A 23,588-nucleotide genomic window follows, 5' to 3' on the forward strand; every position below is an offset into this window, starting at 1 on the left:
TCAAATGTGAATTATCGGAATGTGTGCAGATCTTGGCAGTGCGATAACTAGTTAGCGACTGAGAATAAAAAAAATAAAAAGCCCGATTGACGATGCTGGTGAAGAGGATATCGAATACCGATTTTTCCCTAATTGATTTTTCTACGTTCTGTCTAATCCAATGTACAGTACATTCTTATGTAAAGGGCGAACCCCAACATTTCTTGATGCTGCTACACTTTAATTATAGATATTTTACCACCTATTTATAATCTTTATTTATAATAACATCTTTAGTAAAAGCTCTTCAATATCACTTTCAGGAGTAAATGCGTTTATGATCGACGATGAAACGTAAAAAAAATGTTTTCCTTTTATGAAGGCGTTTTTTTTAAGAAAAAAAAAACACGAAACAAAATTGCTCATATTTCATATATTTTGATTTTATAAGGATAAATAAAACAACATTAATTATAACATTATTATTACATAGTACCTGGTAAGATATCTTTTGCCGCAAAAGTTAACCTATAGACAGATGTTAAAATTGGTTAGCGAGTTCGTTATGACCGGCGATGGAACGTACTAAACAAAGTAATGGGTTTGGTTGTGGTGACATGTTTGGCAGTAGCATGATATAAAATAGTCTTTATTTTGATGGTTTTTAATTTAAAGTTTAATGAATAATGATTTTTCACCATAATCACAACGCAAGTATAAAAATTAATTAGTACAAATATGGAATATTATACATATAGGTGTTGGACAGTTAGGCTAGGCCTAGCGACAAGTTCACACAACAGATGGGCAAACCTTAACATTTTTCATCCAAAACTAGTCTTAAAATGTTTGAACAGAAATCTTTCTCTCACATTCTCCCCCCCCCCCTTCTCAGACATCGGGGAACCATCACCCCCCCCCCAATACAATTAAGAAAATAATAGATTTCCTACGCTTCGCAGTGCTTGACTCGCGGATTTAGAATGCTCCTCGCAGATACAGGAAAATTAATTTTTAAAAACTATCGATCGCGTAATTGAGGAATCGCGTAATTAGAACACGTGTAATTCGGGACCCTACTGTACTTTGTCTTGAAGGAGAGACCTGAAGCTTTTCCAGGTCAGACGTACTGCCAGAAGCTTCTTGCAGTTAAAATGCATTGTCCTTTGGCTCGAGTTCCATAATCCCGAGCATTCCCTACCGCCTAAGGTCGCACCCCAGCCTACGTCCGATGCGTCTGAGAAGAGAACGTGGTTGGGGGTCTGAACAGTCAGGGGAAGACCCTATAAAAGGTTGATAAAGTCCTTACCTCAGGTTAGACCAGACTTATCTTCCGGAAACCGGGATCGAGACCGCTTCTAGCGTCTCGTCCTTTTCCAGTGAAGAGCTAGATGAAACCGAAGAGGACGGAGGTGAAGTCTTCCAAGTGACACCAATTGAACCACGGATGACAGTGTCCTAACCAGACTCATCCACAGCCTGACAGGGCCGTATTCCTTCTTCAGCATCTTCTGGATGGATAGCAGGGCTGGGGATTGATCTTGTTCAGCCATGTCCTCATCAGAGGGTTCCTCATCCGAAACTGATGAGGAAACGGCAACGGAGTGGGCAACGTCTGACTCGCTGAATCCGGTCGCACTGGTGGATGCGTGACGGAGCCGGACACAAGATCATGGTACTGCTGCACAGTCTGTGAACTGTCAACCATGGGGATGCGAGGAAGTACAGCGACAACCCGAAACTGTCTAGACTGTCTGGGTAGTACAGACAACCCCTTATCGGGTTGCTGAGGTTGCCGCACTGCGTCACAACAAGTCACCTCTGCTGGTTGTTGAACGTCTTCCCAGTGAAACATTGAACGTCCACAACCACCTCCGAGAGTAGCTTAACGTCAACGTGCGACTGGCAACCCACACTGGGTCGCACCGGTGGAGGAACCATCTCAACTGGCGGACGTGAGTAGGATACCTCAGCGTCAACAGGGCGTACAACCAACCGGTAGGAAGGTCGTTGGCAAGAAGGTTCTTCTCCGTAAAAAATCCTCTATCAAGGACTAAGCTTGGACTGCATGTCTTGCAACAAAGCCCAAGGTCTAAGGGAGCAGGTGTGGCAACAGACGGGGTTAGCGACTGAAGCGGAACCATTTACCCTCCCTGGAAGCATGTTATGCTTAAATTAAAGTCCATAGGAGGCTAAGCAGCTTAAGGCTCCTCTCCAAATGACAGAGTCCTCAAGGGAATATCAGAAGGAGGGAGAACAGCACTTTCTCATCTACAGGAACCATATCCGAGAAAAGCTAGGTTCTCTCAGTGAGGGTTTCACTGGTGCAAAAGCAGCAGACCAGAAGGTAACGTTATGAAACTGCTTGACAGTCTGTGAACTGTCAAAAACTGAACTGTCAACCACAACAGGAGCGTGAGGACATACAGCACTGGTGTATAAGTAGCAGACCAGAAGGCTGTGAGATGGCAACAACCAAAGTTGTGTGGGGAAGCCTCAACTCCTGACTGACTAGTTTGCTGCGGGCGAGTGGCGGTAACCACAGTGTGTTGTGGAGGCTGACACACCGTGTCAAAACACGGCAGCTTGTGGTAGCTCACGCACGGCAACGGAGTGCTCTGTGTGTGGGAGTCATCATACATCTGGCAGGGTTGACTGTGCATGGGTGGAGGAGCTCTCACAACAAGAGTGTGAGAGCAGGAAGCCATGCCGGGCGCACAACCGTGGGAGGTGTAGGCCCACGGGTGCATCGTCAACCTTCTCCGCAGTCGGAGTGTGGGAGCTGGCAACAACAAAAGCAGAGTGCTGGAGCGTGGGAGGGGCTGCGGTGGGTTGTGGAGCATGCTGTATGGTATGCGGAGCATGCTGCATGGGTTGCGGAGAAAGCCGCATAGTGCTGGAACCCGGCAGCTCTACAGCACCTTCCCACTGCTGATGCGGAAGCTCACGCATGTCAACGGATGGAGCAGCAAGAACATGCGTCTGGCAGGGTGGACTGCGCATCGGTGGTGGAGCTCTCACAGGTGGAGAGTGGGAGCAGGCAGCCGCAGTATCTGCTGAGCGCACAACCTCGGCGGGTTGTAGATTAACAGGAGCAGTGTTAACCTTCTCAGCATGATACTCCTGCATGAATGCCGCAAGCTGAGACTGCATAGTCTGCAGCATGGACCACTAGGGTCTATGAAAGACAACAACAAACGGAGCTACTGTCCGTTGTGACTGAGGGTCTAAAACAGCTGGTGCGGCAACAGACGGAGTTACTGCCTGTTGCGGTACCACCTTGCCTCTCTTGGGAGGTGTGCAGTCGTCGGATGACTGGAGCGAGTCCGAACTGACCCAGTGGCTACACCTAGGCCGTTGGACTTGCGCGGAAGGGACCGACTTGCACTTAAAAGCTGCAAGATTTGGTCCATGGTTTCTGCGAGAAACCTCTTCCGCAGACGAGGAATAAATGGGCTCTCTCGTCTTTGTGTGGGTGGGGTGATCACGTCGGCAACGTGTGTAGATACACCCGAAACCACGGAGGGAAACGTCTGTTCGTATATCAAGACCTGTGGAACCCATAAGTCCTTCGACATTACTTCTCCCCTGGGCTTGGGAGCTTATAAGAGGTATCGGACAAGGTGAACAACTGGCACGAACAAACGAACCCTCGAACGCAACACTGTAACACTTTGCGCATATCACTTTATCACTTTTGATTTTCTGTTTGCACTTATTTCACTGAACTCGAAACTTTAAGTGATTTGTACCTGAAACACGCAATCCTATCCTTCATTAAAAGGTAGTAATTGCGAAAACAGTTTTACAATGTAACAGAAAAACATAATGAAAGATAAAGAATTCAGTGGCTGGAAAAGAGACTAAACACTAGATCAAATAAACGACGTTTAAAATCTCTCACCGCATAAAGCCTGGGAACAAGAATAAAACTCTAGAAACGTTTTACCTTCTTCCCCTATAGCGACTAGGGAGAAGAGTAAAAAACGAGAACAACGTTACCCGCTTGAACGAAACGTTTATCCTCCTCTCTCTCCCTCCGTCTCTATCTCTCTCTCTCTCTCTCTTGACTTAGAACCTGAGAGATGAGCCCAATTATACTGTATATCGTTAAAACATATTATTTGTTAAAGGAAAAAAACTGAAAGGTTTCCCAAATAAAAAGTTCCTTTATTAGAATTAAAACCATTTAAGCTAAGAAAGAATGAACGAAACGCTAGAATCGGTTTACTCTTACTGCAACGTGAAACCGTGAAATACTCTCTCTCTATCGTAACGATAGAGCGCATGTTGAACGTTCTGAACGTCAACAACTGCGGAGACTAAACTAAACGTTAGTTCATCTTTGAAAACAGTACGAGACTATCAAAGAAATTCTTTCAAAAACATTAAAATTAAAATAGCATAAATTCTTAACAGGAAATACGATATGACGGGCTCAATGTTAATTAACTTCGGTTCCAAGAAAGGACCGCCTACTATTAGGAAAGGTCGCATATAAACAAACATAAAAATTAATTTTTATAAGTTTATAATAAATGAAAAGTTAATCGAAGAGGCCTATAAATGGCAGAGAGATATAACATAAATCTATAACTTTGTTAAGCAAAATTACCAAAAACCTAAACACACTTCCGTCTAAGGGAAGGGTCGGTCATTAAAAGTGAGAGAGAGTCTATACTCTCTTCGACACCAACACTTCCGTCTAAGGGAAGGGTCGGCCATTTAAAAGTGAAAGAGAGTCCATACTCTCTTCGTCACCATAATTAAATCTATCCAAAACGAGTTCAAGTTTTGAAATGAAGATAAAACCCCTGCATAGCGAAAGCTCAAAACTGGAATAGTGTACTTCACCAAAAAGTTGTGAAAACAAATCCAGTTAGGGACGGCGTATTAGTAGGTCTTGCCGGTGGCACGACAGAGGAAAAATTGAGTTCTTGTTGACAAGAAGTACTTGAGTACCTACTCACAGATGGCGCTGTTGTGTACACCCCCACCTGTATAGCGATCGCTGGCGTATCCCGACCGTAGATTTCTGTCGGGCAACAGAGTTGACAGCTACATGATCATCGGGTAAGATTAATATTGAAAATTTTGTTTCAATTCAATAGGAAAAAATCAACAAGCATTAACTGATTAAATTAAAAAAAAAAAAACAGTAATTGATGGAAACTTGAAAGGAATAAACGACATACCTCTGTGGCCTCCTCGCCTGAACCATTTTCATTTTCAGTTGGCTGCTTCTCGCCCAGCTTCACCAGGGATTCTACCACACTCATGGTGTCTAGGGAACCAGAATCTCCACCAGTATTAGTTCCACTTCCTGCCTGGCCGGTGTTGCCTGTCGTTTGTTGCTGACCCGAGCCTTCAATTACCTGGGTAATTATCAAGTTTATTAAATTCTTATCACTAGGTACAGTGTTGCATATCCCTAACAAAAAATATGTAATCCTTAATGTAGTGTCATTAGAATATAGGAATTTTGGTAATAAAATAACTACATTAACCAACGAATGCCGTTCCTACATGAGCAGGGTGGCTCTCGCCAAATCCTAATACAAATAAAAGAATCAAGTTCCTAAGATGGACGTTCTAAAAAAATAAGGAATATAATATGCATGTCCTCACTAGCAGAACCTAAAAAGGATACGAGGTTACTTAGAGTTGAAAAAGGACAAGTTTATTTAAGTAATGGATGAAAATCTCATGATCAGATCAAGAAAAAAAAAAAGTTTTAAAAAACAAAAGGTTTAACATACAAACCCACATCTATCTGTTAGAATGATTCCCTAAAAAAGCAGATTTTTCATTATCATAGTTTAATTATTTAGTTTTTGCAATGTTTAATTGAAATTTTGCAACAAGAGTGAATTAAGCTTAAAGTTATTGTTACACACTATTCTGATCTATAGATTTATGACAAAAAAAAAATACAATATACCTAGCTTTCAATACAAGCACAATATAAGTCTGGTTGAAAAAAAAAATGTGATAATTATGAAACTGCCATTTTTTGGGGGGAATATAAATAATAATATGCATTCAATAAAGGAAATGAACACTTCAGTTCAACGTCCATCACATCATGAAAGGAGCAGCAGTGGCTGACACAGACCAGGACTTCAAAAGCAAATAATGAAAAAAAAAAAAAAAAAAAATCAAAATCCTCACATGAAAAAAAAGGAACCTTTTGAAATCACGTCATCCCAAATCAACAGTATCAGAACACGCCCGATGATCTGCCACACCACTAACCTGGTTATGAGAAAGAACTTGGCCTTCCATCTGTGCCAGCTGTTGTTCCACAGGATCCAATCCTTCAACCACCTGTTTAATAACAATAAATAAATAGGGGATAAAATAAAGTCACAAGAAAAATAAAAATTGCAACCGATTGAAAAAAATAAGGAACCTACTGAGATTGCACAGAAGATACAAAAAAAAAAAAAAAAGATAAATTATAACTAAAGCCAATATGAAAGACCGTGATCTCAAAAACTAATTTTGACCATAATGCACCAAGATTAAGAGAACACATACAAAATTCAGCTTCAGGGATTGAGAGACTTAGACATGCGTTACAAAAATATTAAAAGGATAAATCATCATGGCAAAAGGTAAATAAATTAGGTTACTATATTAATCATACAATATAAAATACCTTACTTCTATAGAGCTTCAGCTAAGATTTAAAATAAAAAGGCACATAACTCACTACCGCAACCAGTTAGAATGACCGCACATTTAACTCGGTTGCAAAACTGTGCCTGTTGATACTCTCTCATTTAATCTATATAGTATTTATAATATTATTACTATTATTATTAATAGCCAAGCTACAACCCTAGTTAGAAAAGCAAGATGCTATAAGCCCAAGGGCTCCAATAGGGTAAAATAGCCCAGTGAGGAAAGGAAATAAGGAAATAAACAAATGATGAGAATATAAAAAGACTCATGTCAGCCTGTTCAACATAAAAACATTTGCTCCAACTTTGAACTCTTGAAGTTCTACTGATTCAACTACCCGATTAGGAAGATCATTCCACAGCACTGTATACTCTTCCATAAAACATACATATAAATATATGATAGATTCAAATCTCTCTTCTAAGTCATACCTATTTAAATCATCAAATTTCCAATCAATATTTTTCATTCTTCTAAATACCCTAATATACTGTACATCTATCAATTTCCTTAAAAAACCCCCCATTGAAACATACAAACCTGCAGCTCTAATATCTAAATCTATTTGGGTATTAAAGAACCACAACTATATACGTTGTATATTTACAAAATGCTGGAGCGAAAGTTTCTGCATTTCTTAATATACAGCGTATACTGTATAATTGTAGATTTTTTAATAACCAATATCAAAAGACATGGCATAGTGTTTTATTCAAGTTATCTGTTGTTATCATCATTATTAAATGCTAAGCTACAACCCTAGATGGAAAAGCTCAGTCCCCAACAGGGAAAATAGCCCAGTGAGGAAAGGAAATAAGGAAAAATAAAATATTTTAAGAATAACATTAAAATAAATATTTCCTATATAAACCATAAAAACTTTAACAAAACAAGAGGAAGAGAAACAAGATAGAACAGTGTGCCTGAGTGTACTCTCAAACTTTGTTCTTGTGACTGTCATCAACACGCAGAAAAATATCTAAAGTTTTCAAGCATAAAAGAGACAAGTCCATATTTTGATCACTATGCCTGCTGGATATATTTTAGATTTTGACATTATTCCACATGGTATACTCAGGAGTGTCATACAATACCATCTTCTATACACATCCGAGTGTTCTACCAATAATTGTTGGGTATATCGACAATCAAAAAATTCAGAAATAAATGAAGTTCCCTATCATACCAGTGATAGGGAACTTCATTTATTTCTTAACCCTTTTACCCCCAGGCTCTTTGGAAATTTCCAACCCTTAACCCCCAGGGGGTTATTTTATTTCCCAGCACATTTTGCAGAATATATTTTTTTAAATTGCTCTAACAGCCTTAATTTTTGTCATAGAGAGGTCAGGTTGGTCACAATCTCTTGAAAAATGCCTGAAGTTTCTCAAAAAAATTATCAAAAATATGAAGAAAAAAAAAATTATAGCATTTTTTTGCAAGGACGTACCGGTACGTCCATGGGGGTAAAGGGATGGGTTTTATGAAACGTACCAGTACGTCCTTTGGGGGAAAAAGGGTTAATAAGTTATTACAAAAGTCATTTTGCTTACTGTATTATAAAATACAAAATGGTTTCATTACAGCATTTCTTCATCTTATCTTTATTACTTTCAGTTTGATTTGCGTTTGTCTCTCCGCTCGTTTGTAAGTTGAGGACGGTCTGTATTCCATTGTCTCAAAAAAAAAAAAAAAAAAAAAAAAAAAAAAAAAAAAAAAAAAAAAAAAAGTAATAAAAGGAGACCAGATTAACGATAACATGCAAACAGAACAAGATATGTAATGAGTACCTTCCCAACCATACAACAACCTGAAGTTTAGTATCTAACGATTTTATCAAAACCAATAAAAAGATATCACAATATAAATGATAAAAAATGGTTGTTTCTAAGACTACAAATCCCATCTTAACTTGGTTAGATCATACAATAAACTTTCATAAAAACCAATGCCCAATTGTGATGGCAATATTTGCCTGAAGTTTTAAGGCACAAACCTTCACCAAAGAAAATTTTATTCAAATTTTTTTCTAAATTTTAGATACAATTGAAAAACTCAATCATGAAGCCAAACATTTCCGGGGAAAACGACACTTCTCCCAGTTCTAATATGATCTCAAAACAGCATCACAAAGTTGTAAATCAAGAGTCATACATTAATAAATAATGGATCCCTGTCAAAAGACAAAACGGCTATTCCTATGAATCTTTCATTATGGAAAGTGACTAAATTACTACCTGTCTCAAATTAAATTGTTTCATCAAAGTTTTTCCTAAAACTGAAACAAATTTATTTCCAATAATCCACTTAACTCGCTGGTGACCTTCTGTTTGATGTTTATTCTAAAAACAACTAAAACTTTCGCAAGGACAAGATACAAAAGAGCAGAACAAGACACGAATGGAAGGATATTAACTAGCGCAGTTATCTGAACATCATAAACCTAAGGTATAGTTTTCTAAGCACCCCAGCTACACTACTTGTAGATTTTCTACGTGAAAACAACCCTGCCATGAAGGAAACGGCACTTGAGCAAAATGTTTCGGGCATTCTGAAGATGTGTCATAGAATTATGCATCGAGGTCGACAACCCTTTCCCGACAGACCCACTCACCTGTCCACCATTCACTTCAGGGCCAAGGTCACCCTGCACCATTTCTGCAGGTACAAAACTGATGTTGTCTCCTTCCTGTACTACGACGTATGTCTGGCCTGTGCCTGTTACTACACCTGTGAAAAGAATAAAAATACTGAGTTAGTAAATCAAGGCAAAAATATAGGGCTTCTCAAATTGCTCCTCAAAATTTATGTTGTTATTAAAAATACAAAAACTATTTGGGAAGAGGAACCATGTTTCATCCTCCCACAGACTTATATATTAATTGCTGACAACGTTGAGTGAGTGCAGTGTTATTAACTATGAGTAATATACATTAGGTAAATAATTTTCAACTAGTCTAAAAAGTTGGTTCTTAAAGTCCAGGCCTCTGAAATTCATTACTGGCTCATAAAAAGACTCCTTTACCACGGGTTACATTATTAAATCTGGCGCTCAATTACTTTCTAGTAAACTGTACGTACAAACAACCCTTAAGATACGGAACTCCAAATTAGTAGTGTAATATCAACTTCCCAACTAGACATTTTAGAAAACCCTTACTATGGCTAACACATTATCTTTTACTCTTATTATCTGTGCAACAAAAAAAAAAAATCCTGTACTTGAATTGTCAGGTTAAACCAAATATTATTAAGTATATAACTTACTCTACCTGTAATGGAAGGCATACAATTTTTTTTTTTTTTGAACTGTAGATTACAAAATAAAATTCCTAAGAACTTTTTGTGCTCTCTTGAGGTCAGCTTGATAAAATTAAGTAAGTTGCCATAATCTAATAACTATTTTCATTATGTTAACAGATAAATTAGCTTTATTATAAAACGCATGCCAAAGTGAAACAAAGCCATCGCCTATAGCAGTACACTCATTGTCACAGTCCGAAGACAAAGACAACTGAAGTTGTCACTAAACTGAAGGTTCCACACAACATACAATCAAAACTAGAACTTTAAAAGTTCAACCTTGCAGCAAATTTCTTTTATGTTAAACAGGCTGATATAAGTCTTTTTAAAGTTTATATATGAAATATGTTTTGATGCTGTTACTGTTTTTAAAATATTCTAATAATTATTAATAAATTCTCATATTTATTTCCTTATTTCCTTTCCTCACTGGGCTACTTTTCCCCCTTGGAGCCCCTGGGCTTACAGCATCTTGCTTTTCCAACTAGGGTTGTAGCTTACCTTGCGCTTTACTTCTACATTTTTCTCTCTATATCTTTCATACTTCTCTACACTATTACTCTGCAGCCATTCTTCACAAGCCCTCTTTTTCTCTTCCACTTTTACCTTCACTCCTTCATTCCACCATTCACTGCCCTTTCTCATGCTGCCTCCAACAAACTTCTTGCTACACACATCGCTTGCAATCGCAACAATATTTTCTTTTACTAACTTACACTCCTCTAAATTGCCAGTTTCTCTTACTTTCACTTCGTCATATGTCATTTTCAACCTTTCCTGATATTCACTTTTTACCCCCGGTTTTATCAACTCTTCAACCCTCACTAGCTACCTTTTACATCCACCTACTCTATTCCCCCACTCTTTTGCTACAACTAATTTTCCTTCCACCAAAAAATGATCAGACATACCGTAAGCCATACCCCTAAACACGTGCACGTCTTTCAATCTTCCAAACATTCTTTTAGTTATGCTGTTGATGCTCTTACTATTTTTAAAATATTTTAATAATTATTAATCAATTCTCATCGTTTATTTCCTTATTTCCTTTCCTCACTGGGCTACTTTTCCCCATTGGAGCCCTTAGGCTTACAGCATCTTGATTTTCCAACTAGGGTTGTAGCTTAGCTAATAATAATAATACAATGATGTACGATTTTGAACTCACACTGTCCCTCAACCATCTGTAACGTCTGCTCTGAGCCATTGTCCGCTGTCTGCAATATAGCTTGTCCTGAAGAAAGGGCTTGTTGCAATTCTTCCAGGGTTGTAGGGGCTGCTTCTTGCTGCTGTTGTTGTTGGGACTGATCGTCGCCTACCGTTTCCTCCGTTGCCTGCTGAACCTGTTGACGCTGAACGACCTGTCCTTGCTGTACGACCTAGGAGTCGGTGGTGACGAGAGGGATTACAATCTACATTGCAAAAAACATTTACTGTTACCTATCATTATGCTAAAGGTTATCTGAACAAAATATATTCCCTTATAACTTTAAACGGTATTACATGCAGTATATTTACCCATTACATCACAATAATATTACGGTTATTAAAAAAAAATTTACCCCTTTCCAGCATAGAAGTAAAATTAAAAGGACAAAATGTCAACACACGTGTCACAAAGAACACCCGATTAACTATTGCTACGTAAAGAATCTAGACTTGTTCCCTTCCACTTGAAAAAGTGGTCCAATTAGATAAATATGGCTTCAAACTGTTGGAACCTAGGTTTATGTCTACTTTAGGCTCAAGAGCCTTTAAATATGTGGGCCCAGGACTATACAGTAAGCTTCCACGAAACATTCGAATGATTGAAGACAAGGCTTTCACAAGAGGAAACTGAAGACTTTCTTATTTCATGTGTCTTTTGACAGTGACGATTTAACAGTGAATGAACAATACGCGATATGAAACTTTAAATACTCTGAACGAACAAGGTAAAACGACAGAGGAGGTCCTGTAGTGAGTGGGGTTCCCCTACTGTATGGGAACGGAAAAGCAGCCATCAAAGTAAAAGTAAAGTACGTAAATTAGTCCGAGAGTACGTACTTGCTGTACTGTCTGCGTAGGTTGTGCCTGTTGTACGGTTTGCGCATGATGTGTTGTTTGTTGTTGCGCCACCTGTTGTGCACCAAGTCCTTGTACTTTAGCCATGTTCCCTTGTTGGTCTACAGTCCCTGAAACCGCAGCATTAAAATTACGTTCACGAATGGATACGAAACACACTAAATGACAAGTAAAATCTAAAGTTTCAATTCAAAGCAAAATAGTTTGAGAAAATGTAAAATAAAATATAAGTATTCATAAATGAATAAAAATAGAAAAAATGTAAAATAAACAAATATAAGTATTCATTAATGTATAAAAATAAAAAAAAATGTAAAATAAACAAATATAAGTATTCATAAATGTATAAATATAGAAAAAAATTTGAACAAATATAAGTATTCATAAATGTTTAAAAATAGAAAAAAAATTTAAATAAACAAATATAAGTAGTATTCATAAATGTATAAAAATAGAAAAAATTTAAAATAAACAAATATAAGTATTCATAAATGTATAAAAATAGAAAAAATTTAAAATAAACAAGTATTCATAAATGTATAAAAATAGAAAAAATGTAAAATAAACAAATATAAGTATTCATAAATGTATAAAAATAGAAAAAATGTAAAATAAACAAATATAAGTATTCATAAATGTATAAAAATAGAAAAAAATGTAAAATAAACAAATATAAGTAATCATAAATGTATAAAAATAGAAAAAAATTTAAATAAACAAATATAAGTATTCATAAACAAATATAAGTAGTACTCATAAATGTATAAAAATAGAAAAAATGTAAAATAAACAAATATAAGTATTCATAAATGTATAAGAATAGAAAAAATGTAAAACAAATATAAGTATTCATAAATGTATAAAAATAGAAAAAATGTAAAATAAACAAATATAAGTATTCATAAATGTATAAAAATAGAAAAAATGTAAAATAAATATAAGTATTCATAAATGTATAAAAATAGAAAAACTGTAAAATAAATATAAGTATTCATAAATGTATAAAAATAGAAAAACTGTAAAATAAATATAAGTATTCATAAATGTATAAAAATAGAAAAACTGTAAAATAAATATAAGTATTCATAAATGTATAAAAATAGAATAACCAGGCATAGAGTTCTGCTCCTCCAATCAAGATTACATACTGACTTTCAATAATAATAATAATTATAATAATAATAATGTTTATTGGACAAAAATATATTTACATACAAAATATTTAAAAAAAAAAAAAGACTCGGTCCAAGCCCATGTGGAGCAGAGCTCTTCGGGCAATAATACAAATAAAATAATATCAATTAAAAAAAAAAATTTATAAAAAGTAAATATTGATATAGATAAACTAAATGTACACATACATATACACAAGTATATACATATGCCTACATATACATACATGTACATATACATACACATATACACATAGATACATATAAATGAGATTTTTAGCCTAAAAATAAATGGAAACGTATATTCATATAATAAAGAAGGGCGGAATAATAAACAGTGCAATTTTGAATTTAAACATTGATATGGTAGAAATGCTAGAATTACAAATGCATACAAGCAATAAACAATATAAGAATTAAGAACATTATAATGTGCATTGATGACAGCAACAATGCCCGTAAGTCATAGATGATTAAATAGGATTTTGAAATCAAGAGTATGAAAACAAAAATACATCTCTGTATCATATTGCATTTTCTTATTCTAACCTGAAGATAGTACTTGAATAAGATACACCAGTATACGTATACTGTATGAAAGTAAGATACTATAACTTAAATATACAAGAGAAAACATGAATATACCCAACATACTGTACTGTACTTTACATATTGAATGCACAAGAAGAAGAAGAAAAAAGTTTCCACAAGAATTTCAGTGGCTCCTCATGCTTATTTCTATCTACCCATCTAACCCAGTGAAAATGAAATCATTAACAGGAAATTATACCAAACAGGTCAGTAAGAAGCAGTTTAAATAACACAATCTGTCAAGCCAGAGGCATCTAGCAAGGTTATATCAAGGAGCCACTTTCTTGTTTAGGGCCCCCATTTTGGTCTGACAAATTGATACTGGAACCACTGAATTATTCAGTATCAAATCAAGAAAGTGGAGTGGAGAAGTAAAGAAGGGTTGGGCATTAAAAACATCAGAAATTAATTAAATAAGTTACAGATATAGATGGGAGAAGTACAAGAGGAAGGCCAAGGTTTGGGTGGATGGATGGAGTGAAGGAAGCTCTGGGTGATAGGAGGATAGATGTGAGAGAGGTAAGAGTGTATGCTAGAAATAGGAATGAATGGCGAGCGATTGTGACAGTTCCGGTAGGCCCTGCTGCTTCCTCCGATGCCTTAAATGACCGCGGAGGTAGCAGCAGTAGGGGATTCAGCATTATGAAGCTTCATCTGTGGTGAATAATGTGGGAGGGTGGGCTGTGGCACCCTAGCAGTACCAGCTGAACTCGGTTGAGTCCCTTGTTAGGTTGGGAGGAACGTAGAGAGTAGAGGTCCTCTTTTTTGTTTTGTTTCATTTGTTGATGTCGGCTACCCCCCAAAATTGGGGGAAGTGCCTTGGTATATGTATGTATGTACAGATATAGAGATGAAACTTGAAGATATATATATATATATATATATATATATATATATATATATATATATATATATATACATATATATATATATATATATATATATATATAAACCAAAAAAGGAGGGATAGCAGAAGGAAAGACTGCAGGAAAAAAAGAATGATAAGCGAGTGTAGAAGACAGTCGAAGGGCATCGCCAAAATCCCTTCAGTGATGTTTACAGCACACCAGGTGAAGTATACTGTTACAACCAGCGTTCCCATGGGGCATTTCTGGTAATATCTGCGGACGAAACAAATTACTGCAGTTGAGAAAATGACAATTCAACGTTCAGAGAATCAGCTACCTCACCTATTATGTTGGGCATTACTTTTCGAAACTGTGGACCAGGTTTTTTGGTTTGATTCGTAGAGCCTTTGTCTAATAGGAAAGCATATTTCTTTGTTTCGGCAGCAGTGGCTCCACTCTGCTGTACCGCTTTGGCAGCCGGCGTCTGTGGGGCTGTTTTTGGTGGCTGCTGTACTGTAGTGCTGTACTGGGCATTGGCTGAAATGTACAAGGCCTTGTCACTAACAGTACTTTTCGAGACTGGAAATAAAAAATGGAAACTTAAAAGTCATTGGGATTTTAATTGTAAGCTGGGATAATGGGTCATATTTGCTGGTAATGCAGCAGTACCTCAGGAAACTTTATATATGGGCAAATTGGGATACGAGCATACAAATTAGGGAGCATTGCAATGGTCTGCAAGCATAATTTTTCTTAGTATGGACATTTTCTGTTGACAAGTCCTACACCACCCATGCTTTGTTCCTGTGAATTTTACCTATTTTGTTCCGCATTAGTGAACAACCACCACCCTAGATAGGTCCCTACGCAAAAGTTGAACGGAAGCACGTAAAAAAAAGACAACGAAGTGTCCAGAGAAGAAAATTACAGTCTGTTAATGATAGTGAAATTGTTCGAGAGAGAACTCCCGATATTTTACTAGATTCTCCCTCCAAGCAGTTCAAAAGTAAAGTGCTAGTTACCAAATATTTCTTTATTGTGAATTATTAATTTGTACTTACATCTAATGTTAGGGGCTATAACTTTAACAATAATAACATGAAATTAATAAGCATTCATTTCCACTGTTAGGGGTTAGTTTAATAATTACTATTAAAATTTTCTTCAACAAAAGTGAATTTACTTTCTGATAGGAATAATAATTTTAGGATACAGGCATTTTAGGTTGTGAGCTCAACACAAGAACGAATTAAAATCGTACACCGAGGTACCACTGCAACACAATTTTTTCAAAAAAAGGGCAAACCATGATCGCATAATAATAGAAAATCTCATACCGAAGTGCTTATGAGCATCAACATTCCTCTCCATCTAAACTTATCACACAACGATGTTAAGCATTTTTTTAATATTTACTCCCAAATGTATTTTCGTCATTCTTTAGTAGATGTTTATTTTTTAAACTTTTTAAAAGATACTCATTTATAAGTTGCCACGTGAGTTACAGATATGGTCACTAAAACACAAATCATTACCACCTGCTCCTATGCCTATTGACGCAAACGGACTATTAGACTTTGCCACAAATAAGCTAATAATTCCATACTATCAGTTAACACTTCCATATTCTTTATTTCCTGAACTTAGCAAATAAAAACACCTACACAATACTATGTTACATAAACCTTAATAAATGAAAAATATTACCAGCATCTGGAAACTCAAACTATGAACATATTTCAAAAAAACTCAAAAAATGTCATATGCAATTAAAACTCACATTTCGTTTCCTCAGCTGTTGTGAGACCAGCTTCCTCACATTGTGCTGCAATATCTAAGATTCCTCTCACCTGCAAAGGAAAAAATAAAATCCTATATAGTTGGAAAGCGTGAGAACTTAGGCCCAGATATACCTTCTTAAGTGACAACAGTTGTGAAAAGTAATGGAACATTATTCTATTCAATTAATACAAGCACTAATGTTGACTTGTCACAAAAAAACAATAGAGGACTGGTTTATGAAACTCCACACAAGAGAAAATCCTAAACTTATTCCGATGATAAAAAAATCAACCCAAGTTGAATTACAGAAAAACATAATGGTTCATTTAAGGATGGTAAGGTACTGTAAAGGAATTAATAATAATAAAAATCTCACTCACCTGGAGAGCACGGCCTAATCTAAGGAATGCAGCGAGTTGTTCTTGTTCAACCATAACCTTGCCTGCAAGACAAAGCCACCAATTACTAAAATATAGGAAGGTAACTGTAGTTTCTATCTACATACTACACTAGTACATTGCCTTGAAGTGAAATAACAAACTGAAAGGCATATCTTTGGAATTTCATTGACTTTTATTCCATTCCCTCTCGGGTCCCTTTCTTTAATACATACCGAGGTTCAGTAAGGAGGACAAAGTTGGGGAGATCTTTTAAAGCCTCAACATTTTAGGAATAGAAGACTCTCTATGGAGGAACCCAATTCAGCTTACAGATTGGGAAATACACACAATTAATTATTATAATACTTAACAAATATTCAATATACCTGTGCTTCAAGACCTAGCTTTCAGTAGAAGGGAAGAGAAAATTAATTTTTTTTAAAGATTGCCCATGAGAACATCGCATTTAAAGATGTCATTTCTGTGACACTAATAGAGCATGTCTATATTTCCCTCAAAGTTTTCCTTACCATAAGCTGGAAAACTACTGTTAACAACAACTTGCATTACAGGTAATACGTTTTGGACAGAGGCGGAGAACGCCTCGTGTTTGAAGAGCTACATTGCATCGCCATTGTCTAGTGTGGGGTAATGTTATATACAGTGGAACCTCTACACACGAACGTATCTACATCTGAATTTTCCAACATCTGAAGTAAAATTCGAGCAAATTTTTGACTCTACACCCGAATTTTATTTCAACACACGAAGTAAGCAATTTTCGTCGTACGGTTGTATGGTTGTATCCGAATTTTTCTACACGCGAAGTACAATTCGAACACGTTCCTACTCTACACCCGAATGTTTTTTTCGACACCCGAAGTAAACAATACTCGTACGCGTAGTCGGTGCTCATAGCGCCTGAAGTGTTTTTTATTTCCGCCGATAGAAGGCAGCACTTCGACCTCGGAGGGACCCTCAATTAGCGCGGCTTGGGTCAGTCCTCTGTGCTCGTCGGCTTCTTGCGGTTGTGCTCTGTGCGTTCTGCTATTAACTCAGTTTTAATCGTGATTTTTTACGTGCATCCTTTAACGGTAATTTACGTAAAATATGGGTCCTAAAAGGCTTAGTTTTGCCAGTGGTAGTGGTGAGAAAAGGAAGAAGGAAATGCTTTCTTTAAACGTTAAGCAGGAAATTATTGAAAAAACTGAGCGTGGCGTCCGCGTGAGTGAACTTGCTAAACAGTATGGCCGTAATATGTCGACGATCTCTACAATCCTTAAACAGAAGGAAGCTATTAAAGCAGTGAAACCTTCTAAGGGGATCACCATAATTTCAAAACACCGTAGCCCTATCATAGAAGAGATGGAACGACTTCTGCTAGTGTGGATCAAGGACAGAGAGATCATTGGCGACACCATATCCGAGACCGTCATCTGCGAGAAGGCGCACGCCATCTTTACGGACTTGAAGGAGGACAGCTCTGGGGGTGATGTTGGGGAGAGTTCAACCGAGCCTTCCTCAGATGATTTCAAGGCATCTCGTGGCTGGTTCGAGAAATTTAAGAAACGGTCCGGGATTCATTCAGTTGTTCGCCACGGAGAGGCTGCTGGTGCGGACACAAAGGCTGCAGCTGACTTTGTCAAGAACTTCGAAAAGATCGTGCAGGAAGAAGGCTACGTAGAACAGCAAGTGTTTAATTGTGATGAAACCGGGCTGTTTTGGAAGAAGATGCCGAGTCGAACCTACATCACCGCCGAAGAGAAGAAATTGCCTGGGCATAAGCCAATGAAGGATCGGTTGACTCTTGCCCTATGTGCCACCTAGTGGGGACTTTAAAGTCAAGCCCTTACTGGTTTACCATTCAGAGAACCCTAGGGCCTTTAAGGCACACGACGTCGATAAGGATCAGCTTCATGTTTTCTGGCGATCCAACTCGAAGGCCTGGGTCACTAGGCAATTCTTTGTGCAATGGGTTAACCAAGTTTTCGGCCCTTCTGTGAAGAAGTATCTTCATGAACAGAAATTGCCTTTAAAGTGCCTGCTATGCCTTGATAATGCACCCGCTCACCCCCCCGGACTTGAAGATGAAATTTTCGATGAATTTAAGTTCATAAAGGTGCTGTATCTTCCACCGAATACCACCTCTATCCTCCAGCCCATGGACCAGCAAGTCATCTCTAATTTTAAGAAGCTGTACACCAAGCACTTATTTAAGCAGTGCTTTAATGTCACGCAAAGCACCAACTTAACTTTGCGTGAATTTTGGAGGGGCCACTTCAACATCGTGCACTGCTTGAAGATCATAGATCAGGCTTGGGTGGGATTAACTCGACCGACCCTCAATTCTGCATGGAAGAAGCTGTGGCCTGATGCAGTTTCTCCCCGAGATTTCGAGGGTTTTGACCCCGAACCTGATCCCGTGGTCGGTGCAGCGGAAGCCGTAGAGGAAATTGTCTCCCTTGGCAAGTCCATGGGTCTGGAGGTAGACGCAGATGACGTTACGGAACTCGTCGCCACATCACGACGAACTTACCACGGATGAGCTCGAGGAACTTCATGCTATGTCTGAGCACATGAGTGGTGACGAGGAAGGGAGCGAGGAGGTAGAACATGTGTTAGGTTCGGCGCATATAAAAGAGGTGTTAGGAAAATATCAAGACGTGGTCGACTTCATCGACAAATACCATCCAAAGAAATTGCAGGTTTGTCGTGTAGTTTCGCAGTTCGATGATGTTTGCTTAACTCACTTTCGAAACATTCTGAAAAGCCGTACCAAGCAATTATCTATCGATAATTTCTTTAAAAAAACTGCGAAGCGAACTCGTGATGAAGAGGATGTAAGTGATTCGAAGAAAACGGCAAAGAGTGAAGCGGAAGAAAGTGAAACAAAGAAAACGGAAAAGAGTTTAGCGAAAGAAATTCAGTCAATTTTAAGTGTAGAGAGTGAAAGTGATTAAAATTACGTAATCATCAAAAAGAAAAAAAGAATATGTAAAAAAAAAAATATAAAATATAAAAAAAAAAAATAAGCTAACTTATGTTAAAGTTCACTTAGTGTAAGTTATAATAAGTTACGGTAGTGTACGTTTATCATAGTTAACCTCTCTACCTCCTCGCCGCCCGTCCATCTCCTCTCTGCGTAGCAAGACTAACAACACCTGCGCTGGAGTTTCTAAGGTAAAGTGACGCTAAAAACCCGTTTCTTATTTATCATTTTTTGCCAATTCTTCTTATTTACATGTCTATTATCTAATTTAGTGTGCATTATTCTCATGGGAAAATTATGTGTAGTAGTTTATTAAGAAGTTATCATAGGTTTTTGGGTTCAACCACGGATTAATCCTATTTCAATGTATTCTTATGGGAAAATTCGTTTCTACATCCGAACATTTTCTACATCCGAAGTTGGTTCTGGAACGGATTAAATTCGCATGTAGAAGTACCACTGTACTAACCAAAAACAGACTAAAATACCTCTTACACAATTAGATATAAAGGCTAGAATCGCAAAGACTTCGTTTGTTAGCTGAGGAAAGTAGGAGGTGGGGCTGATATCAGGGAGAGGAGAAAGTGAAATTTCCCGAGTACTATACTCTTTCGTAAGATAGGATATACGAGTTATTAAAATAATTTTAATCTCAATATGGTTTACATTTGTAAATGAGGTATCTGAACGTCACTTCTGCATCACCTGGCATGTTTTTGACGTATAACATAGCAAAGGGGTTAAGGGACCTAAGAAGGAGGCTTAAGTTCCCAAGGATCGCATGTCTGGTCCAAACTTCAGATGGGAGCAGATAGTTTCCATAAAGAGAAATCAAGTCCCTTTAGATTAAAAACTTTGCTCAAAGCCGAGCGGTAGTCTTTTATCGTAGTAACTGAAAAGAACACTAACAAGTCAGCAATTAGGGGGAACAGTGGCTTTGAGTGGAGCAATATCCCACCTACAAGGGAAAGTTGACCACTTGGTCTGGTAGACAACTGCGACCGACTTCAAAGTATCCACAAAGTTGTTTCGCAATTAGTCCTGAAATGCCTTTCTTTCAGGAGATGCAGGATAGTCTCCAGCTGTGAAGAGACAGGCAGTGGACAGCCTCGTGGAAGTTTCTTACTCGTGGTTGACACAGCAGGTTTGGCCATTCTGGAAGTTCTCATGAAATTTCCATGAGAAGATCTAGTAGGTCAGAATACCACTTCACCTGTAGCCACTTTGGGGTTACTATTATTAGTAAAAGAAAAAGAGGGCTTTTGAAGAATGGCTGCAGAGTAATAGTATAGAGAAGTATGAAAAATATAGAGAGAAAAAGGGGGAAGTAAAGCGCAAGGTACGTGAGGCAAAGAGGGCAGCTGACCTGAGGTGGGGTCAGGGACTGGGTCAGTCATATGAAGAGAATAAGAAGAAGTTTTGGAAAGAAGTGAAGAGAGTAAGGAAGGCCGGCGCAAGAATTGAAGAGACAGTGAAAGATGGAAATGGAAGGTTGTTAAAAGGAGAGGAGGCAAGGAAAAGGTGGGCGGAATATTTTGAAAGTTTGCTGAATGTTGAGGATGATAGGGAGGCAGATATAATTGCTGTTCCAGGTGTTGAGGTGCCAGTGATGGGAGATAAGAATGAGAGAGAGATTACAATAGAGGAAGTGAGGAGAGCACTAGATGAAACGAGAGTAGGAAAAGTATCTGGTATGGATGGTGTGAAAGCTGAGATGTTGAAGGAAGGGGGTGTGACTGTACTTGAATGGTTGGTGAGATTGTTTAATGTGTTTTGTGTTGTCAATGGTACCAGTAGATTGGGTCTGTGCATGTATTGTACCACTATATAAGGGTAAGGGAGATGTGCATGAGTGTTGTAATTCAAGAGGTATTAGTTTGTTGAGTGTAGTTGGAAAAGTGTATGGTAGAGTACTGATTAATAGGATTAAGGATAAAACAGAGAATGCAATCTTGGAAGTACAGGGTGGTTTTAGAAGAGGTAGGGGTTGTATGAATCAGATTTTTACAGTTAGGCAGATATGCGAGAAATATTTAGCAAAAGGTAAGGAGGTGTATGTTGCATTTATGGATCTGGAGAAAGCATATGATAGAGTTGATAGGGAAGCAATGTGGAATGTGATGAGGTTATATGGAGTTGGTGGAAGGTTGTTGCAAGCAGTGAAAAGTTTCTACAAAGGTAGTAAAGCATGTGTTAGAATAGGAAATGAAGTGAGCGATTGGTTTCCGGTGAGAGTGGGGCTGAGACAGGGATGTGTGATGTCGCCGTGGTTGTTTAACTTGTATGTTGATGGAGTGGTGAGAGGGGTGAATGCTCGAGTGCTTGGACGAGGATTAAAACTGGTAGGCGAGAATGATCATGAATGGGAGGTAAATCAGTTGTTGTTTGCGGATGATACTGTACTGGTAGCAGACACAGAAGAGAAGCTTGACCGACTAGTGACAGAATTTGGAAGGGTGTGTGAGAGAAGGAAGTTGAGAGTTAATGTGGGTAAGAGTAAGGTTATGAGATGTACGAGAAGGGAAGGTGGTGCAAGGTTGAATGTCATGTTGAATGGAGAGTTACTTGAGGAGGTGGATCAGTTTAAGTACTTGGGGTCTGTTGTTGCAGCAAATGGAGGAGTGGAAGCAGATGTACGTCAGAGAGTCAATGAAGGTTGCAAAGTGTTGGGGGCAGTTAAGGGAGTAGTAAAAAATAGAGGGTTGGGCATGAATGTAAAGAGTTCTATATGAGAAAGTGATTGTACCAACTGTGATGTATGGATCGGAGTTGTGGGGAATGGAAGTGATGGAGAGACAGAAATTGAATGTGTTTGAGATGAAGTGTCTGATGATTATGGCTGGTGTATCTCGAGTAGATAGGGTTAGGAACGAAGTGGTGAGGTTGAGAACGGGTGTAAGAAATGAGTTAGTGGCTAGAGTGGATATGAATATGTTGAGGTGGTTTGGCCATGTTGAGAGAATGGAAAATGGCTGTCTGCTAAAGAAGGTGATGAATGCAAGAGTTGATGGGAGAAGTACAAGAGGAAGGCCAAGGTTTGGGTGGATGGATGGTGTGAAGAAAGCTCTGGGTGATAGGAGGATAGATGTGAGAGAGGCAAGAGAGCGTGCTAGAAATAGGAATGAATGGCGAGCGATTGTGACGCAGTTCCGGTAGGCCCTGCTGCTTCCTCCGGTGCCTTAGATGACCGCGGAGGTAGCAGCAGTAGGGGACTCAGCAGTATGAAGCTTCATCTGTGGTGGAAATGTGGGAGGTTGGGCTGTGGCACCCTAGCAGTACCAGCTGAACTCAGCTGAGTCCCTGGTTAGGCTGGAGGAACGTAGAAAGTAGAGGTTCCCTTTTTTGTTTTGTTTCTTGTTGATGTCGGCTACCCCCCAAAATTGGGGGAAGTGCCTTTGGTATATGTATGTATTATTACTCTAACTTATCGGGAGGCACGTATCCCGTCAAGGATCTTACAAATCAGACAATGGAGGAAAGGCGTAAATTCCAGCTCGTCCCATGAGTACTGAAAGGCGTCTTCCATTACTGCAGAAGAGCAATACACCAGGAGTTTGGTGTTCAGGCGAGTGCTGAACATGTCTACTGTCTCCAACAAAGTCACAAGACACTTTGCCACGCGAGGAAGCAAGGACTATTTGGAACCAACTGTCGTCCCTGGTTGACTCAGATTGTCCGCAATGACGTTCCTCTTCCCGGGAATAATCTCGCTGAGATACTACATCGGTCTGTGCCCAATGATGGATTTCTCACCACTAGCTGACATAGGAGGTGGGATAACAAGCCTCTTTGT

At 38.3% G+C, this 23,588-nt stretch overlaps 1 protein-coding gene across 8 annotated transcripts in view; it reads right to left on the reverse strand.

Moving 5' to 3' along the window:
• LOC137648908 (protein tramtrack, alpha isoform-like) overlaps nt 1-23,588 on the reverse strand; it is a 92,572-nt gene that overhangs the window by 32,937 nt on the left and 36,047 nt on the right. For 6 of the 8 annotated variants that reach the window (XM_068382089.1, XM_068382082.1, XM_068382083.1 and 3 more), the window contains exons 5-12: nt 16,807-16,868; nt 16,425-16,494; nt 14,987-15,223; nt 12,016-12,143; nt 11,138-11,348; nt 9,281-9,396; nt 6,235-6,306; nt 5,175-5,354 (exon numbers count right to left, since the gene is read on the reverse strand). In XM_068382089.1, the coding sequence (XP_068238190.1) occupies nt 5,175-5,354; nt 6,235-6,306; nt 9,281-9,396; nt 11,138-11,348; nt 12,016-12,143; nt 14,987-15,223; nt 16,425-16,494; nt 16,807-16,868 (1,076 nt within the window). The remainder of the gene's footprint in view (nt 1-5,174; nt 5,355-6,234; nt 6,307-9,280; nt 9,397-11,137; nt 11,349-12,015; nt 12,144-14,986; nt 15,224-16,424; nt 16,495-16,806; nt 16,869-23,588) is intronic. The other 2 variants (XM_068382088.1, XM_068382087.1) reach the window with 2 other exon arrangements.

Source organism: Palaemon carinicauda, chromosome 10, assembly GCF_036898095.1.
Source record: "Palaemon carinicauda isolate YSFRI2023 chromosome 10, ASM3689809v2, whole genome shotgun sequence".
NCBI lineage: Eukaryota > Metazoa > Arthropoda > Malacostraca > Decapoda > Palaemonidae > Palaemon > Palaemon carinicauda.